This window comes from Aethalodelphis obliquidens, unplaced genomic scaffold, assembly GCF_003676395.1.
Source record: "Aethalodelphis obliquidens isolate GAN/ISIS:26980383/991018 unplaced genomic scaffold, ASM367639v1 scaffold87, whole genome shotgun sequence".
Classification (NCBI taxonomy): Eukaryota; Metazoa; Chordata; class Mammalia; order Artiodactyla; family Delphinidae; genus Aethalodelphis; species Aethalodelphis obliquidens.
In genome coordinates this window covers 2,428,233-2,453,517 of record NW_020838031.1, presented here as the reverse complement: position 1 = coordinate 2,453,517, position 25,285 = coordinate 2,428,233, and the positions used below count along the sequence as shown (strand labels likewise).

Genomic DNA, 25,285 nt, shown 5'->3' with positions numbered 1-25,285 from the left:
TGAAGGCTCTCCCACACTCGTTGCATCCATAGGGCCTCTCTCCCCTGTGAGTTCTTTGGATGAGCATTGTCTTTGTAGTGAAGGCTCTCCCACACTCGTTGCATCCATAGGGTTTCTCTCCTGTGTGAATTCTCTGATGTTTAAAGAGTCCTGATTTCTGTGAACAAGACTTTCCACAGTCAGTACATATATACAGGGAGTCTTTCCTGTATGAAATCACTGATGCGCTATGAGGCATGCCTTCTGGCTGAAGGCTTTATCACATTCAGTGCATCCACAGTGTTTCTATCCAGTGTGAGTTTGTTAGTGTATAATAAGACTGCCCTTCTCTATGAAACTTTTCCCACATTCACTACATATATGAGATTTCTCTCCTGTATGAACTTTCTGATGCAAAATGAGCTGTGATTTTCTGGAGAAACCTTTCCCACACTCATTGCATACATGGGGTTTTTCTCCTCTTTCATTTCTCTGATGTATAATGAGCTCTGCCTTATTGCAGAAGGCTTTGCCACATTCAGTACATTCATAGGGGTTCACTTCTGTACGAGTTCTCAAGTGTTCAGTTAGCTTGAACTTTCTGTAGAATGCTTTCCCACATATACTGCATGCATGGGGTTTATTTCCCATATGAGTCTTCTGATGTTCAGTAAGCTAAAATTTCCTGAGGAAGGCTTTTCCACACTCACAGCACACATAGGGTTTCTCTCCTTTGTGAGTTCACTGATGTTCAATGAGCTTGAACTTGTTGGAGAAAGTTTTCCCACACACACTGCATCCATGGGGTTTCTTTCCTGTATGAATTCTCTTATGTTCGTTGAGCCAAGACTTCTTGAGGAAGGCTTTCCCACATTCAGTACATTCGTGCAATTCTCTATTTTGTGTATTTGCTGATGTTTAATTTCAGTATAAGTTTGCTCATGATTAGCATGGAGAAAAGATATCCCATCTCCTTTAAACTCAGCAGGCTCCTTTTAAATCACAGCTTCTACTCTGGTTGATTACATCTGAAAATGATTTCAAAGTTTTTCTCTGTAAATCAAATACATCATGATTTGGCCTTAAAGGAAAACAACTTTTGCTCTGACAAATAATATTCGCAAACGCATTCTGTTCATAACACTCTTCCATCCTCTTCAGCATATTTTGGTTTTGCCAGCACGGCTGCACATGATCATCCACTTTCTCAATTTCTGGAAGGGGGTGACTATGAACTTAATCTTCTAAGGTCTGTGGTGGTTCTCTTTGTTCCAGGTTTGCTAACTTGATACCCCACTGACACAGGTGGTTCTCCAGCATCATGTCTCGGTACAGGTCCTTCTGAGCAGGGGTCAGGAGCTCCCACTCTTCCCGGGTGAAGTCAACAGCCACATCCTCCAGTGTCAGTGATCCCTGAATTCCTCTTGATCCCACTCCGATCTCCTAGTGGCTATACTTAATTTGTGAATCCTTTCATTTCAGGTCCTCTCAATAAGCAATTTCTTATTAGGATTAATCCAATGAGAAAAACTGTATAATATCTCAAGCTTATTCCAGACTTTATGCCTCCAATTTAAAAAAAAAATTCTATCATTATATAATTGGTATTATATGTCTGTTTGTGATTTTAAAACTCTTTGCTCTATGAAAATTTGCATCTTAAGTGCCTTTATTGACTAATAAAGTCTTGACTTCTGCAATGTATTCAGTATCAGGAACACCTTCATTAAAATAGTCTTCACCTATCCCTATGTTCTTAACCTCTCTTCTCTCCCTTTCTATATCTCCTTCCTCTCCACCTTTGGATCAACTAAACTATACCCTAATATTGGTGATGCACTTGCGTGGTAGCCCAGTCCCAGCCCACCTGGTGAAACACAGACTGGTTCAGCCTGAGCAGTCCCAAGCTTCCCAATACTCTGGTGGCACAGGATGAAACCAGAAAGTATTGAGATTACACACTGCTACATTTCTCCTAAAATTTTTTTAACACCCACCCATGTGTAATAATGATTAAACTCAGTTGTCTGGGACTTCCCTGGTGGTACAGTGGTTAAGAATCTGCCTGCCAATGCACGGGACACGGGTTCAATCCCTGGTCTGGGAAGATCCCACATGCCACGGAGGAACTAAGCCTATGCGCCACAGCTACTGAAGCCCGTGTGCCTAGAGCCCATGCTCTGCAACAAGAGAAGCCACTGCCATGAGAAGCGTGTGCACCACAACGAAGAGCAGCCCCTGCTCGCTGCAACTAGGGAAAGCCCATGCACATCAACAAAGACCCAACGCAGTCAGAAATAAATAAAATTTTTTTAAAAATTATAACTTAAAAAAAAACTCAGGTGTCTTTGGTATTTTGCCAACCTTGGAACATATAAAACCTGTACACTTACACATATTTTTCCTTTTCGGTTGTTATTATGAAATGTACCAAGATAGGAGGACATAACATATTCTATTTGACAATGGGTTTACAACCTCCAAATATTTAGGCATATGAAATGTGGGCTTCCGTCTCTAGCCTTGCTTCAGGCCCTCAGAATGTTAGGGCCAGGCTGGAAGGTGGCGGTCCCATCTCTGCTCCTGTTGCTGTCTGCAGACCCTCGGTCCTCACGTGGTAGGCTCAGGGCTACCACAAGCACTAGGCTTTGGTCCAGGACCCAAAGACAGGCCATCAGCCTCAGTCCTAGTTCCAGGATGGTCTTAGGGAAAGGACTCTGATGGGCCAGCTGAGGTCAGGTGACCATTGATGGCAGAAGAACCATCAACTGTGGCCATAGGGTAGAGTCCTGTGATGACCCTGTAGTGACAACGAAAAGGGGATGGACATTGCTGGGCTGACAATCCCCACCTTGTCCAATATGCTTTGATAGAATGTAGTTGTTTTATTTTGTTCAGCAGACCTTTCTTCTTAGTGGTTTCAAGTCATACATTTACCTGTATTTAGAATAATGTATCTTTTCTAACTGAGCATGATTTCCAGAGGAGAAACTTCCCAAACCTAAGTTACAAGATGGGTGGCCATACAGCCCAGATTGCTCAGAACAGTCTTGATCTATGCCTGTTGTCCCACTGTAATTATTAATAGTGCCCCTTTTCATTCAGAGGTATTCTGGTTTAGATGCGTGTTCATACAGCGCCTCTGATTATAAGTGGCCTTTTGTTCGGCGAGCATGAACGTTAACTTATATTCCTGATTGGTCCACAGGGCGCCTTCCTCCCAGACACCTTTGGCCATCATTTGGTCCCAGCAACACTAGAGGCCAAGCAGTGTCCTAGATAGTGGAGTTGGAGTTGAGTAAGAAACCCCGTCCCGAAGGAGCCCATGGCCCTACTAGGAGAGAGAACTCAAATTAGGTCGGTATAACACAGCCTACGAAATCTGGTGTGAACAGAGCAGGGAAGAAACTCTGCTGAGGAAACTGGATGGACCAGGTGACACGAACCTCAAAATTGCTAACTCTGGCATATTGGCTTGTGCCTCTTCTTTTTATCGGCTGCATAATCCAAAGCTGAGAAGTTCGTCATCACACAGATGACTGTTGACAAGAGAGTCACATCAGGATGCCTTTCTGACAGTGAATTTGGGCCACCTCATCCAAGGTCAGTCCTGCACTGGGTGTCTCAGTTCCTGCAGTTAGAGGAGCAGACCGGGATGTGCTGTGCCATGTGTGAGGACAGCAGAATGTCCCGACGTCCCTGTGAGATTTCACAGTCGGAACCCTCCCGAGGCTGTTCTAGAACCAAGGCAGCCACATGAGCTGTGCACAGCATCCAGTCAGGAGACCTGGGTTCCAGAACCAGCCCTGCCGCCTTCCACCGAGCAAATCACTTAATCCTTCCAGCCTTAATTTAAATTTAAATGAAAGTGTGAACCTAAACGATCCACAGTGTTTCTTCTGGCCCTAAAACTTTTGCTTGTTGTATAGTCAGCCAACTACAAATTCTTAAATCAAATGATCTCTAATTAACTAATTGGAGAAGATTCTTTCAGAAAAGTCAGAGCTACTTTAAAATAGTTTCTCCTTTTTATATGCATTTGGTGTAAACATAAAGACTTTTATACCGATAAAACCTCTACCCAAGGCCTCTGCATTTTGAATCCTTCGTGGCAGACGTGGGAGAAAGCAACCACTGTTGTAGTTTGTACCGCTTTGTAGACCAGTCCAGTTCTGGCTCTCACTGTCCTTAAACCACCCTGTGTTGGGCATAAGGGCCATAAATAATTTCATAGTCTAAACTTTGGGTTTTTTCTGCCTCCTCAGACTCACTCTCAGGAAAGCCTTTCAAATCCCTCACTCTGTCCTAATGTCAAGAGTAGGATGAGAATTCCCTGGTGGTCCAGTGGTTAAGAATCCACCTTCCAATGCAGGGGACACGGGTTCGATCCCTGCTCGGTGCACTAAGATTGCACATGCCGCGGTTCAACTAAGCTGGCGTGCCGCAACTACTGAGCCCACACCCTGCAACTACTGAGTCTGCGTGCTGCAACTAAGACCCGACACAGCCAAATAAATAAATAAATAATTTTTAAAAAAGAGTAGGAGGCAGAGTGTGTGAGTGCGTCTCACAGCCTATCCTCCTTTACCCCCTCGTTACATAGCTGCTTCTTTCCTCCTCTTGGTAGAGCCTTCTCTGCTCTATCCAGCTAGGCTTTCTTTCTTGATCTCTCTCCCCACTCCCCTCTCTCCCTCCTTCACTCCCTCTGTCTCTGTCTCTGTCTCAATCTCTCTCTCCCTCTCCGGCTCCCAACTTTAACAGCTTTTCTTGTGTTTATTGGCCATTTGTATTTCCTTTTTGAACTGTCTTCATGATCTTTGGCTATTACTTTCAACTTATTAAACAATAAACACAAGGAGTATAAAAAATGATACACAAACACCTAGGCACTCACCACCTGGCTTAAGAAAACAGTTGGAGCCCTCCATGTACTCTCCCCCCATTCTCATCAGCAGCCCTTGTCATCCCTAAGAGGTAACTGTGACCCTGAATTGTGAGATCATATGGTCCATGTATCTCTTTGTATTTTGTTACACATATATGTTTCTCTGCTATTTCTCTTTTTTTAAATTAATTAATTAATTTTATTTTATTTATTTTTGGCTGCATTGGGTCTTCGTTGCTGCGCGCAGGCTTTCTCTAGTTGTGGCTCGCGGGGGCTACTCTTCATTGCAGTGCACAGGCTTATTGCGGTGGCTTCTCTTTTTGCAGAACACCGGCTCTAGGCGCGCGGGCTTCAGTAGTTCTGGCACACGGGCTCAGCAGTTGTGGCTCGCGGGCTCTAGAGCTCAGGCCCAGTAGTTGTGGCACATGGGCTTAGTTGCTCCATGGCATGTGGGATCCTCCCGGACCAGGGCTTGCCCCCATGTTCCCTGCATTGGCAGGCAGATTCTTAACCACTGCACCATCAGGGAAGCCCCTCTGCTATTTCTTTTTGCTTGTGGCTATATCTGCAGCAATTTGCATCATGAGAAAACAGATTCTGTAGAACCGAGCTTTTGTTGAGATAGCTAAACCCATCGCTCTTACCTAGTCTACCTTCTTGGTCGTAAGTGTAGGTAGGTAGCTTTTGTCTGGGGAAAAACGTTGGTGACTATGGTGAAAAGATAGTTCTCAGACCATGACACAGTAGACAAGGGACACAGTGTCCACCTAACAGGGATGCAGAGGAAACTGTCCCTACATTGGTTCTCAGCGTTACATGTGTCTTTCCAATACAAGAGAAAAGAACAACATGGGACACAGGACACTGCTTACACTGAACTGTCTGTCTCCAGTTCATATATTTTTTCATTCACCCTGTCCATCCAACCAGTAGATGTTTACTGAGAACGCATCATAAGTGCTAGGCGCTGAGCTAATTAAGCGCTGGGGAACAGAAACGAAAAAGACATAATCGCTGCCCGCTCATAGTTGAGTTACAGAAAGAGACAAGCAATCATAATAGTCACAGCTGAGAGCTGCTGAGCATTTACTATTTGCCAGGCACCGTGCTAAGCACTCACTTGTCTCATTTAGTCCTCCTGTGAGACACGTAGAAGCGGAAATAAGGTAGCACCTATGTAAAAATGGAAGAGGAGAAAAAGAGTCACTTCAGACCACACAGCCAGCAGATGGCGGAGCTGGGATCTGAGCCTTGGCCATGTGACCCAGAGCCTACGTCTTTACCATCTTCAGCAGGTGTCTCTGGAGAAAATCAGTAATGACGGCTAAGTGAGAGAAGGGCTGCGACAGAGGAGTGAGAGGTGGCCTGGGACACTGACATCTGCAACGCAAAATTGAAAAGGGCTTGGGGGTGAGGTCCAGCGACGTCTCGGTGGAGCAAAGGGCGGCTCTTCTCTCTGCGCAGACAAGTGATTCCGTCCTCGCCCGACTGACACTTCAGGTTTCACTTTACTTTCATTAGTTTGGTGTTGGGACATTATAAATAAGCTAGTTTTGAGGGTTGGGGAAAAGGCATCCCCCAACTTGCTAACTTTGGGCAATTGCGAGGTTCCCTGTTTGTAAAACGCAGGGGGCGTGGCTCTTGCCAGGTGTCAGTGGGCGGATACCCGAGGGCCTAAGAGATGCAGGGGAATTTCTCCTTTTTAAAAGGAACTCAGGAAAGCAGGCTGAGCTGTGTGGTCCAGCCAGACCCTCACGAGGCACATGAGGCTCTTTCCCTCACCTTTCTCTACTACGCCTTGGTGTGAAGTCAGTGTCCCGCTACTAAACCAACAGACGGTTAGAAGACACAAGAAGTGGGACTTCCCTGGTGGTCCAGTGGTTAAGAATCCGCCTGCCGATGCAGGGGACGTGGGTTCAATCCCTGGTCGGGGAACTAAGATCCCACATGCCGCAGAGCAACTAAGTCCGCACGCTGCAACAAAGAGAAAAGAAAGAAATCACAAGAAGCAAGAGGTGGCAAGTTAATAACAGAGCGAGTCATGGAATGTTTGAGTATGAGGACTCATGAACACCAGGGTAATGACATCTGTGGGCCATACCGTGGACATGGCCACCAAACACTGCCTCACCTTTACTGGGCTTCAGTCCTCTGGAGAGACCCCTCCCCAGGAAATGGTGAGTTAACCTTTAGCTGCTAAAATGAGCTTAGATGACAGCAACGGGCCCCCAAGTCTTCTACCTCTTTGCAAATGGGCTTCGATTACTGCAATTTATAGGAACAGTTCTCTGTTTCACATTAGTCAGGAAAATTACCCCAGCTTCAGCCTCTCACAAGGAAAATTTCACTTGTACTCTGGGTCCTGTACGTACGCACGTCCACTATGATTATAGCATACATCCCTGTAAATGCAAGTTAAGGCTCTGTTGATACCTTGCAAACAGACAAACTTGCTCCTTTCCCTTTGGTAGCACTTAATGTTAAACAGTGCACTTGATTCCTAGCAAGAGCTATATCCAGTAAAGATCCTCTGTGCTTCCAATGCAGGGGGTGCTGGTTCAATCCCTGGTCAGGGGAATTAAGATCCCACATGCCGTGGGGTGTGGCCAAAAAGTTTAAAAAAAAAAACTTGCGATGTTCTATTTAAATGCTTCTTTTAAAGTCAAGAGTTTGAAAAAGTTCCTGGCCTGAAGTCACATTGTTTTAGAAATCAGATTTTTAAATATCTTAAAAAGCCGTGTCTTTTTTTAATGTATAATTTAAATACTGCATGCAAATTAGGAATAACAATAACTCTACTATTAGGAATAGTAGAGGACAATAGGACAGCAGTAGGAAAAGGTGGACAAGTCAGAGAGAGAAACATATTCAGTGGGAAAATGACAATCACATTGCCCTATATAAACCATTGGTTTTCCTTTCTTTACAGTGAAGTGAGAGAATTGAGGCGCGAGAAACAATTTCTCAGTTGTTTAAGCAGCTATGGTGCGATCAATCTAGGTGGACCCTTCGCATTACTTAACCAGCATTTAAAGCTTCAAAAAGACAATAAAACCACTGAGGGGAGCATCCTATAGGGGGTTTTGAAAGAGGTTTTACCAGGAAACTTGGTGATATGATCAAATCTGGAAAAGCTGGGAAAGGCGTCAAAATGAGTTAGAAAAGTGTGCTATGAAATCTCAGGAGAGACAAGTGTGTCTGTCCTCATTCTGTTCCCCAACACCACGAGTGCAGAGCTCCTGGGAGATCAGAGAGGGCTCCGAGAAGCATTTCCTACCAGCTGCCATCACTGTAAATCAGATGCTGTCACTCCGCCCAGACTTACCAGTCTGGACCGTGCTCTGTGCTCCGGCCTCACCTGCAGATGGTCTCTCGTTTCTACCTTAGCCTCTGATTTGATACCCTTGTCTTACTTTGTCCAGGGCCCTAGCATTACCCTGGCTTTTGCTATTTTCCAACTGCTTTCTTGTTGGGTGTCTTTTCTTGCTTCCCTCGCCTGGATTGCTTGATCTCGGGCTTGATTCAGAAGGAAGATAAATAATACAAAACGATGGTGACTGTGGAAGAACAAAGTGCTGTGGGAAAACCAAAAGGACCGATTTATTTCTGCCTAAGTAGATAGCTGGGAGATGGCTACTCAGAGGAGGTGATGAGTGTGTTGGGTCTTGGAGGTGAATAAGAGTATGCCAGGTTGGATAGAAGAACCTTCCTAGAAGCGGCAAAATCGGGAGAAAATCATCAGAGATGGGAAGGTGCCCGGCACCTTGAGATGGCTTTGTAGATGGGGCTGGAAAGGTAGTGTGGAGCCTACACTTGTACTTGTACTAAGAGATCTTGCACTTGTACTAAGAACTGTGGACTTCGTTCTCTGAGGGAGATGTTAAAACATGGCAATGACTTGATTAGATTTGTTCAGAAAGATGGGCTTGGGACTTCCCTGGCGGTCCAGTGGGTAAGACTGCGCTCCCAGTGCAGGGGGCCCGGGTTCCATCCCTGGTCGGGGAACTAGATCCCACATGCATGCCACAACTAATGAGTCCACGTGCTACAGCTAAGAGTCCACACACTGCAACTAAGAAGTCCGCATGCCACGACGAAGATCCCGTGTGCTGCAACCAAGACCTAGCGCAGCCAAAATAAATAAATAAATACATAAATAAATATTTTTTAAAAATAAGGAAAGATGGGCTTTACCAAGTCTGACTGATTTCTGACATCTATGCCTCCCGGTCCTACTTGAGACCTCCATGCTCTTATAGGAACAACAGCCCCTGTTCTCCTGGGTCATCTTATTCTGCTATAATTTCTAAAGCACTGTTCCGATTATAGAGAACCATGTATAAGGTAAATATTGAGTAGAGTCCAAATTACCCTTGAATGCCATATTGAAGTCCGACAAACCATCTCTCCAGAAGTCCAACCACAACATGAAAACACAATATGTTTTTCTTCCAGCATGGGGATAGATTGCACTTTCTTATGTCCAGCACTACATAAGGTAGGTTTTTTGCATTTAGAAGGCGGGGGGGGGGGGGGGGTAGTGTATTTTTAAACACTTCTTCTATGAAAGACAAACAAGAAACAATTGAAACTGTGGAAGAGGGAAAAGAATTTTCCCTCTACCCTTCTGAGCTCTTGGCTAAGACCCCTGCAACAAAACGCAGATTAACAAGAGAAAAGCACACAGAAGTTTATTAACATGTATACCTCAGGTATACCTGGGAGAAACCCAGGGAAAAATGAGAAACTCTCCAAGGTGGCTTAGAACTCCAGCTTAAATAACATCTTGAGCTAAAGACAAAGGAAAGAAAGGTGTGGGGTAGAAGAGTTTTGGGAGGTCACCTGGAAAAGCATCGTAAACGCGAGTGAAGCTTGTTACACAGATCTGAGTCCAAGCTTTCTCCCTGGATAAGGGTCTAAAGTTGTCTAGGGGAATTAGCCTTTGTCTTTTCTGGTAGGGAGGTGGCGGGGGACAGCTTTGCGAATTTACATCCTGCTTTTAGGCAGATAGGGGGAGAGCAGGGAGCTTTTCTGGTATCTTCTTCTTCCAATTGCCTTCAGCTCAAAATAATCCTTAGAACAAAATAGCATGTTTTAGGGTGGCAGGTTCTGCTACCCTTCAAGACTAACAGAGAACACAGCAGATTTGCATCTTCCTCTCTTGCACACACTCCAGGCACGTGCTTAGGAAAGGGTGGCACGGAACGCCACCCACACTGCCCCCTCCGTTAATTTTTTTTCTTTTTTTCTTTTTTGCTAAGCACCGATAATTCAATAGGTAGGAATTAAGCAGAGATGTGATAGTATTTTGCTGACGTAGCTCAGATGGGTGGGTCAAGGTGTCCACGTGCCTGCACTCGCAGCCCGTAGCCGTGCCAGTCAGAGCTGGGAGGGCCAAGGAGGTAGCTGGGTGCCACCCTGTGCCACCGATTCACGTGGAGCTCCAAGGATTCTAAAACGTGTACATTCAAACATGGTCTTCCAGGTCTTTACGAAGGTACAGTTTTCAAGTTAGGAGGCTATAGCATATACTTTTTAAATAGTTTGTTACTCTGATTTATAACTTTTAGCTGTTGAGACACAGGGCATATGACCCTCTGCCTGCCCCCTTGCCGTGGCCCATGCATGTCAGGGTGGCTGACCGTGCATTCATCACTTTCTCCTGAGTCAGAGCGAGGAGAAGCAGCGGGGGCTCGGCCACTCGACCGCACAGCACAAACGTCTTCACATCATGGTTGGGATGCTGTGTGGCTGTTCTCACCATCTCTTCCCCATACCTTCCCGGCTCATCCGTCACCCCTCTTCTAGATCCTCTTATGCTGCAGGGAAAGCCTAATGCTCATTACGTCATTAGGTAGGGAATTTAAATTTCTGCACGGCATTTTGCTTTTTAGACCTTTGCTACTCAAAATGTGGTCCACAGGTCCTCAGTCTCAGCCCTGGAAGCGGGGTGGAAATGCAGAGTTTCAGCTGCTGAGGGGTAGCATTCACTCACTATTCCTTGGAATCCTAAGGAACGCATTTGGGGGAGAGGCAGTCAGTGCTATAGGTAATCCTCAGGCAGGGAAGATGATGCCAGGGCTTGGGCCTTGCAGAAGAATAGGAAAACAGAGAAGGAATGGTGAGAAATGCAGAAACAAATCCAGGACGGCAGCACGGCAGTGGAAGCCTGAGAGAAGAGTTTCCCACCAGGTCCCAGAGCCACCAGGCCTGGCTGTCTCGTTCAGCAGGGGGGACCCTGCGGCTTGGCAAGGGGACAGAGCACAACAGCCAGGTGTGTTCAGAGGGGCTTGTCTTATAGGGCCAGAGGGCAGGGGAGGATGACATGAATCTGAAAGTGGTGAGAAAAAAGAATGAAATAAATAAGGAAATAGAGAGGAATTCAGTCTACTTTTAAGAGATGAAACAGCTAGGAAATGTCCCCCACACATCTGAGTGATGAAGGGACCACGGAGGCAGCACAGCAGCCCCAGTGCTTTGGGGGAAGCAGAGAAGGATCTTGGGCAGAGGGTGAGAACCCAGCCAGTGTCCAAGAAAAACCAGAGCTGGACACCAGTTAAAGGGACAAAAACAGATTTTATTCGGGACTATTGCAATAGGGAAAAGACACCTCAGTATATAACAGGGCTCAATTCCGAGTACAACACGGGTAAGTGGCAGTTGATAGCCAAGGACCAGAGTGGGGACAAGTGGATGGACAATTATCCACGCATGGAAAAGTATTATCATGGCCAAAGGTCCTCTGGGGGTGTGGGGAGGGAGTGGTGAGGAACCATGTCAGATATGGAGGGTGGGCTTCTGGTTCAACTGACTTAGCAAGGTTCTTGCTGAAACTGGATCTTACAAAGAGGTCCGCAGATGGGCCTGGGAGAAGGTTCAGGAGTCTGACTGAAGTTTGGCCAACATAGAATCTTTATCCCTGGAGATGGAGGGGCAGATTTGGTCCCTCGCAAGGTGCAAACACCCAGCCGTCCTAGAATAACCCTGTGCACCCCACACCCCTCTCCACCTCAGGCTGCCACGGCCATCGCTCTCATCTGTCTCCCTGGGCCCAGCTCCCTGGCCTTCAGAGGTGCTGCCAGCTAAGCCACAGAGGGCTTCCTCGTTTCTCAGCCTCCTGGCCTAAGTAAGGACGTTCCTGGTCTGGGTGGAGACGGGAGAGGCTTCATGGTAAGAGGCCGCACTATCTAAAAACCCATCTGGGTGCTATCTCCCTTGCCTGTGGTTCTGAGACCATGGGAATCCTGGCAGTAGTGGCTTTTCCGGGGCAAGCCGGGGTCCCCCTTGGACCGCTGAGGCTTCTGCACTCCATGTTTCCTTCCCAAATCTAGCTCCTCCAGGCACCGAGGCTCTGCTCCCCACTCCCTCCCCACAATGGCGGCCCTCCTCCTTGGCCTGGTTTCCACCCTCCCACAGTCACCCTCCCTTCCCTCCCACCCTTCCCCCGTGATCCCAATCTCTTCCTGCTTCTTCCTCTACCTTCACAGCCCAGTCATGTCTGCTCTGAAACCTGGCAGCTCCCAGATCTTCCTCTCTGGTCCTCAAGGGTGGAGGTCTCTGCACACCACGTTCCTTACGAACGCGTACCGTCCAGCCATATCCCACTCTGCTCTGGTGATGGCATTTAATTCTGAGATCCTAATAGCTTTGGGAGCTTAATCTGTGCCAGGCGCTCTTTGCAGTACTTCATGTATGTGGAAATTTGTCCCCGTCACACTGCACCGACAGGGGTGACAGCACCGGGATGCGGGCTGCCCTGCTCCACATCTCACACCGTCTGCCCCTATGAGACATGCTTTCTCTTCGCAGCCCATGATCTCCTCCACCGGGGGAGACACAGTCTTCCGGCTGGGGAACATTGGCCCCCATGGGGGAGAAGATGCAAAAGCACCCAGCAGAATGAAGGGTCAATCGTCTTCCTCAACCCAGAAAAAGCAGGAAAGTTGACATCCAAGATGTTTCTGACCTCTATGTACCAGGCTCCATGTGTATGTAGGAGAAAGAGGGATTTTTGGGTTTTTTGTGAGTTTCAGAAGCTTAGCTTTGAATGTCAGGAGGCAAACACTTCACATATGGAGCTCAGGCTACAAGGATGAGAGGGGCCGACAGCACCGTGATGGAGGTGGCAGGCTGGCGCGGCGGGGGGAGGTGAGTGATGCAGTGGACGCCCGGTGCGAGCGGGCCAGGGTGGAGACTAGTGCACCTGCAGGGGATGTTGAAGAGGCCCCTGGTGCTGTGTGACCCTGCGAAGCTGGCTTATTCTTTGGGTGGGAGTTTGGAGACCGTCCTGTGGTCTCCTCCAAGGCCATGAAGTCTGTCTTCATGTCTCCGGGACCATTCGCCTGTCCTCCTGGATGAACAAGCAAGGAGAGACTCAAGTGGCATCCAAAGGACACTTGAGAAAAAGCAGGCACCGTGGCCCAGGCCAGGCTGGGCTGCCCATGGGAGGCGGGTGCTGTGAGTGGGGGGACATTGGCTGCAGGGTGAATGGGCACCGGGGAAACAGCAGCATGTCGGGGTCCTGCTCTGCACGTGCCGGTGGGCAGCCTCTGGGCTTCCGTGTCCTGGCTGGTAAATCTTTCCTTCACGAGGTGCTGTGAGGGGGAATGCCAGGCATGGTGAGGACTCAGTGGAGACTGCTCCCTTAGACCCACCCTGGTTACCTTGTCCACACCTATTAGATGATAAGCTGGCTGAGGGCAGGCCCTTGCTCACGCTTGCTTCCCGTGACTAGCCCTGTGTCTGGTGCACAGTGGATGAAAGAACAAATGAACATCAAGGAACAGGCCGTGAGGCACGCCAGTGTGAGACACCGTCTCCGCCGCTGTGTTCCCTGAGTGCAAGTAAATCACTTTTCTCTGTCTTTACCAGTTTCCCCACCATTGGGGGAAGGCAATGTAACTTCCCTCTGTTTAAAATTTTTTATTAAAAATTTTTGTATGAAGGTATACATATTAGTTCCAGGTGTACAATATAATGATTCAATATCTCTATACATTGCGAAATGATCACCACGATAAGACTAGTTACCATCTGCCATCATTATATAGTTATAAAAACTTTTTTCTTGTGATGGGGACTTTTAAGATTTCAGCTCTTAGCAACTTTGAAATATGCAATGCAGTATTATTAAATAGAGTCGCTGGGCTGTACATGGAATGCCCAGGACTTGTTTATCTTGTAACTGGAAGTTTGCACCTTTTTTTTTTTTTTGCGGTACGCGGGCCTCTCACTGTTGTGGCCTCTCCCGTTGCGGAGCACAGGCTCCGGACGCGCAGGCTCAGCGGCCATGGCTCACGGGCCCAGCCGCTCCGCGGCATGTGGGATCTTCCCGGACCGGGGCACGAACCCGCGTCCCCCGCATCGGCAGGCGGACTCTCAACCGCTGCGCCACCGGGGAAGCCCGGAAGTTTGTTCCTCTTGCCCCGCCTCACCCTCTTTGCCCTCCCCTCACCCCCGCCTCTGGCGGCCACCAACCTGTTCTGTATACTTATGAGCTTGGTGTGTTTCCTTTTGTTTGTCTTTTTCTTAATAGGGGTGTTATCGGGACCTAGGTGCTAACGCGTTTACAGCACGCAGAGCTTCTTAGATGAAAGTGTCTATTAAACAGATGAGCTCAGCTTCAGAAAATTCCTTGACTTTGCCCCCAAATATATGACACACAGCAAGCTTGGCTTTTGTGTTTCTGACCCTGGTTTAGAGGAGAGTGCAGAGACTGTGCAATAGTGGGTTCCATCTAGCTCTCGGTTATTGATATAAAACATAACTAATATTTCTGCAATGTAGTTTTCTCGACCTCTCTCTGGCCTCTGTTGTATGATGTTTTCAAAACAGCTTAATCAGGGGCTTCCCTGGTGGCGCAGTGGTTGAGAGTCCGCCTGCCAATGCAGGGGACGCAGGTTCGTGCCCCGGTCCGGGAGGATCCCACATGCCGCGGAGCGGCTGGGCCCGTGGGCCACGGCCGCTGAGCCTGCGCGTCCAGAGCCTGTGCTCCGCAACGGGAGAGGCCGCAACAGTGAGACGCCCGCGTACTGCAAAATAAAATAAAATAAAATAAAAATTAAAAAGCAGGAAAAAAAAAAAACAACAGCTTAATCATAACTCTCCATATTTCTGGGGTTTTAGCCTAACAGTTCTAGGGACTGAGGGAGGTCACTGAAGGGTGACAGCCTATAGGCGCTGGACCAGCAGGGAGAGGGGCGGGGCTGGGGGCGGCTGTGTGGAGGCGGACAGGGAAGCTCCCAGCGGATGGCTCGCCCGTAGGCGGGCATGCAGCCACCTGTGTAACCACGGTGGGCTCCGCGGAGCCACTCAGGTCAATGCCCACGGTGTGTCGGTGGGCATGGATGCTACGGTTACCACACTACAGCGAGAGGGGATGCAGTAAGGGTCAGTGACATGGCATTTAAACCAAACTTTTAAGAATAGGTAGAATTTGGACAGGTGGTCGTGAGGAAGAAAGACTTCCTAACCAAATGGACGGCTGGGCACAGAGCTAGGAACAAGGATGAAGGTGATCGCCAGAGAGAGTTTGGGCCTAAAGTGGTAGCAAAAAGAATGAAATTGGGTCATTTGTAGAGACGTGGATGGACCTAGAGTTCGTCATACACAGTGAACTAAGTGAGAAAGAGAAAAACAAATACCGTAAATTAACGCATTTATGTGGAATCTAGAAAAATGGTAGAGATTTACAGGACAGGAACAGAGACGCAGACGTAGAGAAGGGGCGTATGGACACAGGGTTGGGGGGAGGGGTGGGTGGGATGACTCGGGAGATTAGGTTTGACTTATATACACCACCACGTGTAAAACAGATAGCTAGTGGGAACCTGCTGTATAGCTCAGGGAGATCAGCTCGGTGCTCTGTGATGACCCAGATGGGTGGGATGGGGGATGGGAGGGAGGTATAAGAAGGAGGGGATGTATGCATCCGTACAGCTGATTCACTTCGCTGTACAGCAGAAACTGACATAACAGTGTAAAGCAACTATATCACAATAAAAAAAAAATGGGAGACACCCAACTGGAGGCGCTGTGAAAGAGGAGGCTGGCAGAGGCAACTTGGAGGGAGTGGCTTGGAGTTGGGAAGGCCGGCCACGCCAGGACGGATGACGGGACCTGGAGTATGGTGGGGACATTGGGGAAAGGATGAAGAGATACTTCGAAGACCATTACGAATGTGATACAACTTGTTTTTTGAGTCGACCTCTGGGATGAAGTTGTGAGCTGTATCACAACATGATGGGGGCCAAGCTGTTGGTGAGATTCCCTCCTCCACCCACCTCTCATCCGTTTGACAAGTACTTATTAAGGGCTCCCCTTGGGCACTGGCCAGTGACTGTCATTTACTCAAAGGCGGGAGCTGCTCTCCTTTACTTCCTGTCTTGCAGGTTAGACGGGGTCAGGTTCACTGACAACAGCACATATATTTCGTATTTTCAGTGTTCAGTAGCATCTCACTCTCTGTGACTCACAGTACTTGACAATTTTAATGTATCAAATGTTTAAACAACATCTTCACAAAAATTAAAATACAATCACAGAAACTTAACAGACAACCGTTTTCATTTTTCCATAGTCATTTTCATTCTCCAAAGCATCTTGGTATTTTGATAATATTTCAAGTTAAAAAGATTCAAGGACATAGATCAAATCCAAAAAGAGACCATAGAGTGAAAATACTATGGTCCCCGAAAGTCAGTCTTTTGAACTTCATAAAGTTTTAAGCGAGTGCCTGAGCTCTGGCTAACGATGAAAGAGGTAAGGAGCAAGCTGCCTAGTGTCTCCCGTGGAGCAGCGAGCTCCAGGGGCTTCTCCTGAACTCCCCCAGGGAGGCTGGACAACCATCTACAAAGCTCAAAGTGGAGACATCCACAAGCCAAGAGCCAGGAGCCCATTTGACAAATGTCAGGGCAGCTGACATGAAGAGAAACACAGAAGGAAGAAAAACACATTCCGCATCTGGGAGCGTGTACAAGTTGAGCGCAGATTGTTTAGAGGAACAGAGAGAGAGGAATTCCCTTTACTTCTCAATCAGTAAATCATTGCCACATACTTAAAAAAAACTTATTTATTTATTATTTATTTTGGCTGCACCGGGTCTTAGTTGCGGCATGTGGACTTCTTAGTTGCAGCATGCAGACTCTTAGTTGCGGCATGCATGGGGGATCTAGTTCCCCGACCAGGGATCAAACCCGGGCCCCCTGCACTGGGAGTGTGGAGTCTTACCCACGGACTGCCAGGGAAGTCCCCATTGCCACATACTTTTGTCTCTCCTCTCCATCAGCCATTTTTTATCTCCTTCATCCTCTCTCTAACTACATCTATACATTCTCAGTAAGCCAAAGATTTTATATGAATTTGAAGCCATTTCCACATTGTCTGGGTTCAGGCCGCTAGAAGGATACAAACAACAAATACTTATTTCTCATAGTTCTGGAAACGGGGGCCCACGATCTAGGCGCCAGCAGACCCGGGTCTGCCTGCTTCCTGCTTTGCAGATGGCCTCTTGGTGTCCTCACACGGTGGGGAACAGTGAGAGAGGCAAGCTCTCTTGTACCCTCTTATCAGGGTACTATCCCATCACGAGGGCTCCACCCTCAGGACCTAATCAGCCCCCAAAGACCCCACCTCCAAATACCATTCCATTGGGAATTAGGGCTTCAACATGTGAATTTGACCTACAGTCCATAACACACATGTACAATGCCAAAAATGTTGGCATTGTTCTTCCCAGGACACAAAAGTCTATCTGAGGGGGACTTCCCTGGTGGTCCCGTGGTTAAGAATCCGCCTCCCAATGCGGGGGACGTGGGTTTGATCTCTGGTTGGGGAACTAAGACCCCACATACTAAGGGGCAACTAAGTCTGCGTGCCGCAACTACTGAGCCCGTGTGCTCTGGAGCCCGCACGCCGCAACTAGAGAGAAGCCCTCGCGTCACAACTAAGACCTGACGTAGCCAAAAATAAATAAATAAATATTAAAATACAAAGGTCTACCTGAGATCAGATTATAAAGGAGACAAACTGTCTCTTTTGTGCCTACCTACCTTCACTTCGGTGTGGGTGGTCATGGGGACTTCATTTGGGCTAGGTCTTAAGGATGGAATTTCTATAGTTGGCGACAGTGGGGTGGGAATTTCAGGTGAAGGGGAAAAAGTGAACAATTGCTTCTGGACTTATTTATATTCTTACGAAGGACTAAAAATTGCAGAGGCTTTTCTAAATGGAAAATTTTGGACAGGGAGGGTCTTGTTGTTTTCAAGAGGTCTTTCAGCATTTTTCGCAGAGCAGTCAAGCCGGTTGTCTTTGCTATGTAAAGTATGGTGTTGACAGGGAAGGACCCAGTTTTGAGCCTCACGCGGATTATGCAGCCTTACCCAGAGGTGATTCTGCTCCTGTTGGCACAGGGAGTGCCTCACACCTGCCCGGACGTGGTGACAGACCGTGGTTGTGTCAGTGAAAACTCTCCCTACAATGGCAAAAATAACCCAAACCTTCAACATATTCAAAGCACATTCCCTGCCCGTAGTAGATTTGTAAAATCATCTCCTTGTCTTTTCTTTCTTGCTGCATCTCTTTTTTGTCTTGGTCAAGAACACTGCCCTCCAATCACACAGGGAAGTCGGTCTTCTAAATACACCAGGCCGACTCTCTTCCATCTCCTGTTCTTTCTGGGTGTGGGAGTGAAGAACAGAGAACAGTCCTCTTTCAGGGCAGCATCTGGAATAACCAGAACCAGATGCAGGAATGAATCATCCTCCTCAGGGAGCCTGCCTGCATCCAAGCTGAAAAAGTCAGTAAGGAAGGCTGGCTTTATCTACCAGCCGACTGCCTGCTATGTCACCAACAGAGTCCCTTCCCAAAACTGTCATGTTTGCCACAGTGCCTGGAATTTCACCATGAGCGTCAATAACCGGCTTGTAAAATGTCATAGCTGGTCACTCGGCTCTTAGAAGCAGGGCTAGAATGCGTGCCCTGTGGTTTCCCATGAGCTGGCAGTGTCTTCATGGGGGGAGTGGGCTCACAAATGGTTTGTTTGGGACAACAAATTCATTCAACAGACATTTGTACTAACTGGCTGAGGGAGGGCCTTTCGCACGTGTCACCCACCCCTCTCATTTGACGTGCTACCCTTGAAGGCTGGTATAGTTGTCTCTGTATCAAAAATGAAGGGATTGGGCTTCCCTGGTGGCGCCGTGGTTGGGAGTCCACCTGCCGATGCAGGGACACAGGTTCGTGCCCCGGTCCGGGAGGATCCCACATGCTGCAGAGCGGCTGGGCCCGTGAGCCATGGCCGCTGAGCCTGCGCGTCCGGAGCCTGTGCTCCACAACGGGAGAGGCCACGACAGTGAGAGGCCCGCGTACCGCAAAAAAAAAAAAAAAAAAAAAAAGTGAAGGGATTGAGGCTTCAACAGGTTTTGAGCACCTCTGTGGTGGCCAGGTGCCTGACCACGGCACCCCACTTCAGGTGCACCCGACTTCATTGCCTCTGAGCTTTTCCCCAAAGCCACTGAATCTTGGCAGCCCCCAGGTCTCCCAGAGGTGCCTGCAGGGCAGTCTCCAACCCTGGGGGTGGCCTTGCTGTTTGCATCTCTGTCAATAGGTTTAAGAAAGGTGCTGACCTGGGGAGAGGAGTTCCAGGCCAGCAACTGTTAGCTGAGACGTCAGGCGTATAATGGAAATGTTCGTGATCGTCTCGGGTATTCAGTTATTATACTGAAGAAATGAGTGCTGTCTTTTACTAATGAGTAATTTGGAAGCTTTAATAAACTGTAGCCATAAACCCAGTTTATTATTAATAATCCAGTAATTAACCTTAGACACATTAATCTAATGTTAGAGATTTAACAAAAGGCAAAGGCACCTCTGTTTTGTGACTCTCCGTTCCATCACATGAGGGGCGACGGGGGATGATCTCAGGTGAAGTTTTTTCCTTTCATGGCTCAGTATCTTCATCTGTAAAGATGGGATAATAATGTAAACTATGCAACATTCGTTCCTTTCTTCATTCATAATTCATTCAGCAAATAGTCACTGAACCCTTAACTCTGAATCAGGCACATGCTTGTTCCCAAGAGTAAACAAGACAGATAAGGATCTCCCTACTGTGGAGTTTACATTCTGGTGGGGACTCAAGAACTCTTCTGAGAAAAACAGCTGAAATGACACTGGCCAAGAAAGAGCTCCACAGTTCAAGACACCGAGACAGTTTAAACTTTAGTTAAAGCACTCTTTGCTGTGTCTCCCTAGTTCTTAAGAAAAGCCTTCTAGGAACAAACACCAAATGCCTCAATAAAATGTTGATGAATAAAGGAATGCTCTTTGGAACAGTGCAAGGTTTTAAAGCATTTCAGAGGGTCAGTGACCACATGCTTGTCTCTTCATTTTGTGAAGAGCCCACTGGCTAAACCAAATCCACAAAGGACACGGCAGCCTGCCTCTATCCAAACTCTTGCCTAAGAAGATGCTTAGCGCTCGAATCATCCCACTATTTCACCTTACTACATATTTGGGGTTGGGCTATCTTTATTCTCCTGAGAAGACGCTCAGGAGAATTAAATGTCTCTGACAGATGACTTTGCTGAAATTAGGAGATAAATGGGCAGATCGATAGATAGATAGATTCACTATCTATTTACTATCTATCTATCTATCTGCCCATTTATCTCCTAATTTCAGCAAAGTCATCTGTCAGAGCCATTTAATTCTCCTGAGTGTCTTCTTTTAATTTGGAAGAAATTTTCTTTTAGTTACCCCTTATCACCAAGATCATGGATTTTACATACTTTGGCTGACGTCCCTGATTTATTTCATACTATATTTATATTATGGCTTCTCTAGTAATAAATTATATTCGATCTGAAACACTTAATCGGGTTGTGCTTTTCTGCAATCAACATTTATTGTTGCAATTGCTGTGAAAACCACATGCAACCAAGTTTCTAACAGCACAGAACCCTTTCTATGTGACTTTCAAAGCAACCTTAAAGATGTTAATTAAATTTCAAGAATACATCTTTAAACATCACCCACCTTATTAAACAAGTCTTAGAGGTGAGAAAGTAGGATTCAGGTTGGTGTATTGAGCCTATATAAAATAGACTTATCTAGAGATAGAATAGTACCAAAAAACTCAACCTCCTGGCCTCTATAGACCTTCAAATACTGTGCAATCCAGGCTATTACTTCGTGGCTTTTCCCACTGCTTTTCAATATGGTATGCTGATAACACTGTTGAGAGCAATATGTTTTATTGCAGAGCTTGTCACATTCATGGCATTCTAAAAATATTTTCTAAGGAATTCTGCGCCAGAAGATAAGGCCATCTCACATTTAAAACAGAACCCTGCGAGTTATTTCTATGACTGTGTTCAGAATTATCCAAGTGCTTTATTGTTATTATTTGAGGCAACACTGGTTTATAACACTATACAAGTTTCAGAATTAGCCAAGAATTAGCCAATTAGCCATTGCCTACTTCAGAGGCAATGACCCTAAGTAACAGCTGAAATGCAGTTTTTTGTTTTAAATGTGGACATTTAATTCTCACCTGAGACCTGTTACAGTCAAATCAGCCAGAAAGTAAAGCAGATGAGGGCTCTGTATAATTTTAATCGTTGTGCTCTGGGGCACACTTCAAAATGGCCCGGCTGACCTGCCTATGAAAACTTTCTGCCGCTCTTCAGTTGGTTTGCAAACCTCAAGCCGCCTAGAGTTCTCGTGATTTTCGTGAGATTCCAAGAGAAAGCAAAGGCCCCGCGGCCGGCTCGGGGAATACGTCTTCACCTGCAAAAGCACATAGGAGTGCAGGTGCACCAGCCCGCCGGCCCCAGATGCCTGCCGGCAGTTCCACACTCCCTTTTAGGGAAAGGCACCGTGAGCTACCCGGCACTTCATTTTACTCCTCTCTTTAGGAGGCATGGAACCTGATTTTCTGTCGCCACTCCCGACACCAGTCCAGTCTCCCCAGCTCGTACCTTCGGCGCCCTCGCTGCCCTGAACCCCCGACCCCCTTCCATCAGCTCACCGCGCCAGGACCCTAGCCCAGGTTTGGGACAGCTCAAAGAAAGCGAAAAAGATGGCTCGGCAGGGAAAGGGAATACAATAGGCATAAGGCGGCCGGTGGCTCGGACCAGAAATGCCGCACTTCGTAAGGAGAAAAAAGTTTCCTTTGTCAAACAAGTGACCACGTGGCGCTATGGCGGTCACCCCCAACAGTCCCGTCAGGCTGCCAGGCGCGGACCTGGGGATGCGCCAGCCACCTCCGGCGCTGGCCGAGGGGAGCCCCGAAAAGCGGGGGCCCCGCTGTAAGCCCTGAGAGAGCGGATCCGGAGGACGCAAGGAGGCGCGAGACGGTGGCTCTGGGAGCTGCGCTGAGGGCGGGGCTCCCGGGGGGAGAGGGGCGAGGAGCGCAAGGTTCCCGGAAGCAGAGGGGCACAGGGGGCGGGACCCTCGGGGGCGGTGGCGCGGAGGGCGGGGTCCCCGGCGTTGGGCGGGCGCGGGGGGCGCGGCTTCAGGGACTGGGCGGGAGGCGGGGTCGCTGGGGCCTTGGGCGCCGGGCTCCGGGCCGCTGAAGGGCGCCGTTCGCGGGGCGGGGCGGGGAGCGGCGGGCAGGCCGGGCATGGCGTCCATGGCGGCGGCGATCGCGGCGTCGCGCTCGGCCGTCATGAGCGGGAACCGGCCTCTGGACGACAGGGAGCGGAAGCGCTTCACCTACTTCTCGTCGCTGAGCCCCATGGCCAGGAAGATCATGCAGGACAAGGAGAAGATCCGGGAGAAGTACGGGCCCGAGTGGGCGCGGCTGCCGCCCGCGCAGCAGGACGAGATCATCGACCGGTGCCTGGTGGCGCCGAGCGCCCCGGCGCCCCGCGACTCCGGGGACCCCGAGGAGCTGGCGCGCTTCCCCGGCCTGCGCGGGCCCACGGGCCAGAAGGTGGTGCGCTTCGGGGACGAGGTAGGTGCGGAGCGGGCCGGGCTCCCCGCCCCCCGAGGCGTCCCCGGCCGGGCGGACCCCTGCCCGCTAGCAGCCGCCCCCGCCAGGCGCGCGGGCAGGGGCTGGAGAGGAGAAGGCGCAGGAACTGGGGGGGGGGGGGGGGGCGGCCCGGAGCCGGAGGTGTGGGGCTGGGGGGCTCCCCGGGGCAGTTCGTGGAGGACCGCCGAGAGAAGGAAGGAGGTCATTCCAGACCCTCCATCTGGAGCTGCCCCGCCGGGCCGCAGGGGACCCGAGACTTGTCAGACCAAAGTGCCAACAACAAGGGATTTTAAGCCAGGCAGGCCTGGGTTCTGATCCATTCTGCCATTTAGCTCTCTGGCCCTGGGTGACCTAACCTTCTAGAGCCTCAGTTCCCCCCGGGAATAATAATATCCCCCCTGGCCTGCCAGGGAAGGCAGTCAGCCTTTTATACTAATAATATTACTATTTGTGATGAGCTGTGTGCGGAGAGTGAAATTGTCCAGCAAGGTAACAAGAAGCAAGAAGTGCCTTACAAGATTAGGAGGCAAAACCCGAAGCCCTAAGATGTTTCCGAGTGAGCCCGATGAGCTGCTTAGTTTTGGGAATGAGTACGGTGGCCTCCTTTTTCCAGTGAAAAACGAGGGATACGTGCAAATGAGCTGTCGCAAGCCTTTGGGACATATAAGGGCATGCCTGGGCCTCTGACCTAGACACTCTGCTGGGCCTTCTAGAGGGCCGGACATTGTGGAGGAAGAAACACTGAAACTAGAAAAAACTCAGGGGTGACCCATACTAAGTCACAAAGGCCTGAGTGTTCTGTGCTTCTCCGAAAGTCGGCCTTTTCCTGGAAACGTGTTTAACTAAAACCTGTTTGGTGCCAAATCTGCGGCTCTTTGGCCTTTCAGGCTCAACTTTTGTGGTGAGGGTCAAAGAAGTCCAAAGGAGCCTGCAGTATACAGGGAAATCCGCAGCCCTGAGAGCTCTGAGGCTGCAGGCAGGAGGGGCTGGGCTTGGAGAGGTTTTCCAAGGAAGTCGTAGACTGTGGAAGGAATTCTAGTTGAGGATGAGGTTTTAATCTGATTTTCCGGCGTGGGTGTGCTGAGACATTTATTAATACAAAATGTTTGTGGTCATAAACCCGCTTTCACATGGGGGAAGTGTGAGAGAGCAAAACTTTGCTTGCAACATTGCCTTATACTGACAGAATTAAAAGAAGAGTCTTCCATGGATTTTAAACTCTGAAGGCTTCGCCAGGAAAAAAACGAGGGTGTGGTAACGGAAGAGATGAGAATATAGGTTTAAAATGTAAGCCCAGAGCTGAAGCATTTTTAGTGTGAACATATGCATCTCTCTAAAGACATTCGCAGGGCTGGGGCTCAGATTTGGGTGATGGAAAAGCAGGCAGCCCCTCTTTGGAAAAGTCACGAAGAAATAAACTGTGAGAAGAAATACACCTGCAGGTACTTACAGATGTTGCAGGGTCCCTGTCATTTCCCCTTAGCTTGCTGTCCGGCTAAGAATATCCATGTGCCCGTTCACCATCCAAAAGCCCGTGCCATATAAGGGTCCAGTGTGGCTGATAAGGAGAGATGTGGCCAAGTGAATTTTGTGCTCCGATTCCTTAACTGGGTGCCGGACTGAGCTGTTTGCGAATTTGTAAATGCAAAGCGATTTAACGGCCAACGGAACTTTTTGCTGTGGGACCTACATGTCCTTCCAGGAGCACGGGAGCCCTGATTTTCAGCTTTGCAAAACGGGTTGCGAGTATGTCCTGGAATGCCTCCGACCAACCTCTCAGCACAGATGGCTGAGGGACGGTGAGTTTAAGGACAGGTACGGAGGTACCTTGCTCAGAGCTTTTTTTGTTGTTGTTGTCTCCCCCTATCCTCCTGCAGCGGCTGAGCGATTTCATCCCACTAGGGAGTTTAAAGTGTGTTAGCTGGACTTGGCAAGAGGTTGGCACCAAAGTGGAGTTGGTGGTCTCGTGCCCAAGATGAGGGTTGTACTTGGAGGAGGGTTGGCTCTCACGCACAAGGGGCGATGATAAGGAGAGGGTGGCGGGTGACCCCTCGGTAGGCTGCTGGACAGAGTGGCCTGCATAGGTGGCCCCAGGTTTGTCCAGAAGGGCCCTGAACCAGACTGAGTCAGGCACTCTGTCCCCTCCTGTTTGGTCTGTCCTCAGATGTAGCCCCTGGGGCCTCCACGGCCGATCTGGCAGCAGAGAATCCTCATCCTAGCTGTGCCACTGCCAGCACCCACCGTGGGCCCACTGAGGGACGGGTGCTCAGGTGCACCAGCTCTTGCTTTACCAGCATCTGACTTGGATGATAAGCAGGGTGGGCCCCGTAGTTACTTGGGAAAGACCAGCTGGGATACTGGGCTCTGAGGGCCTTTCCTAAGGCTGTAATAGAGAGCGCCTGGGCTTGGTTGTGAGTCTTGGCTTCCATCTACTAACCTGTTGGCTG

The 25,285-nt window shown here is 48.7% G+C and overlaps 1 protein-coding gene, 1 long non-coding RNA gene and 1 pseudogene across 3 annotated transcripts in view; 1 reads left to right on the top strand and 2 right to left on the bottom strand.

Moving 5' to 3' along the window:
- The window catches only part of LOC113613389 (zinc finger protein 350-like), a 7,477-nt pseudogene extending 503 nt beyond the window's left edge, over window positions 1-6,974 (bottom strand).
- A 10,825-nt stretch (window positions 6,975-17,799) lies between these two features.
- Window positions 17,800-22,358, bottom strand: LOC113613393 (uncharacterized). Its single transcript, XR_003430225.1, has 3 exons — window positions 21,417-22,358; window positions 19,731-19,822; window positions 17,800-18,586 (listed from the first exon to the last, which is right to left on the bottom strand). It is a non-coding gene; the product is annotated as an uncharacterized LOC113613393 (long non-coding RNA).
- A 109-nt stretch (window positions 22,359-22,467) lies between these two features.
- The window catches only part of CUNH1orf198 (chromosome unknown C1orf198 homolog), a 33,461-nt gene continuing 30,643 nt past the window's right edge, over window positions 22,468-25,285 (top strand). For both annotated transcript variants that reach the window (XM_027094139.1, XM_027094138.1), the window contains exon 1: window positions 22,468-22,820. In XM_027094139.1, the coding sequence (XP_026949940.1) occupies window positions 22,488-22,820 (333 nt within the window). In that variant the 5' untranslated portion in view covers window positions 22,468-22,487. The remainder of the gene's footprint in view (window positions 22,821-25,285) is intronic.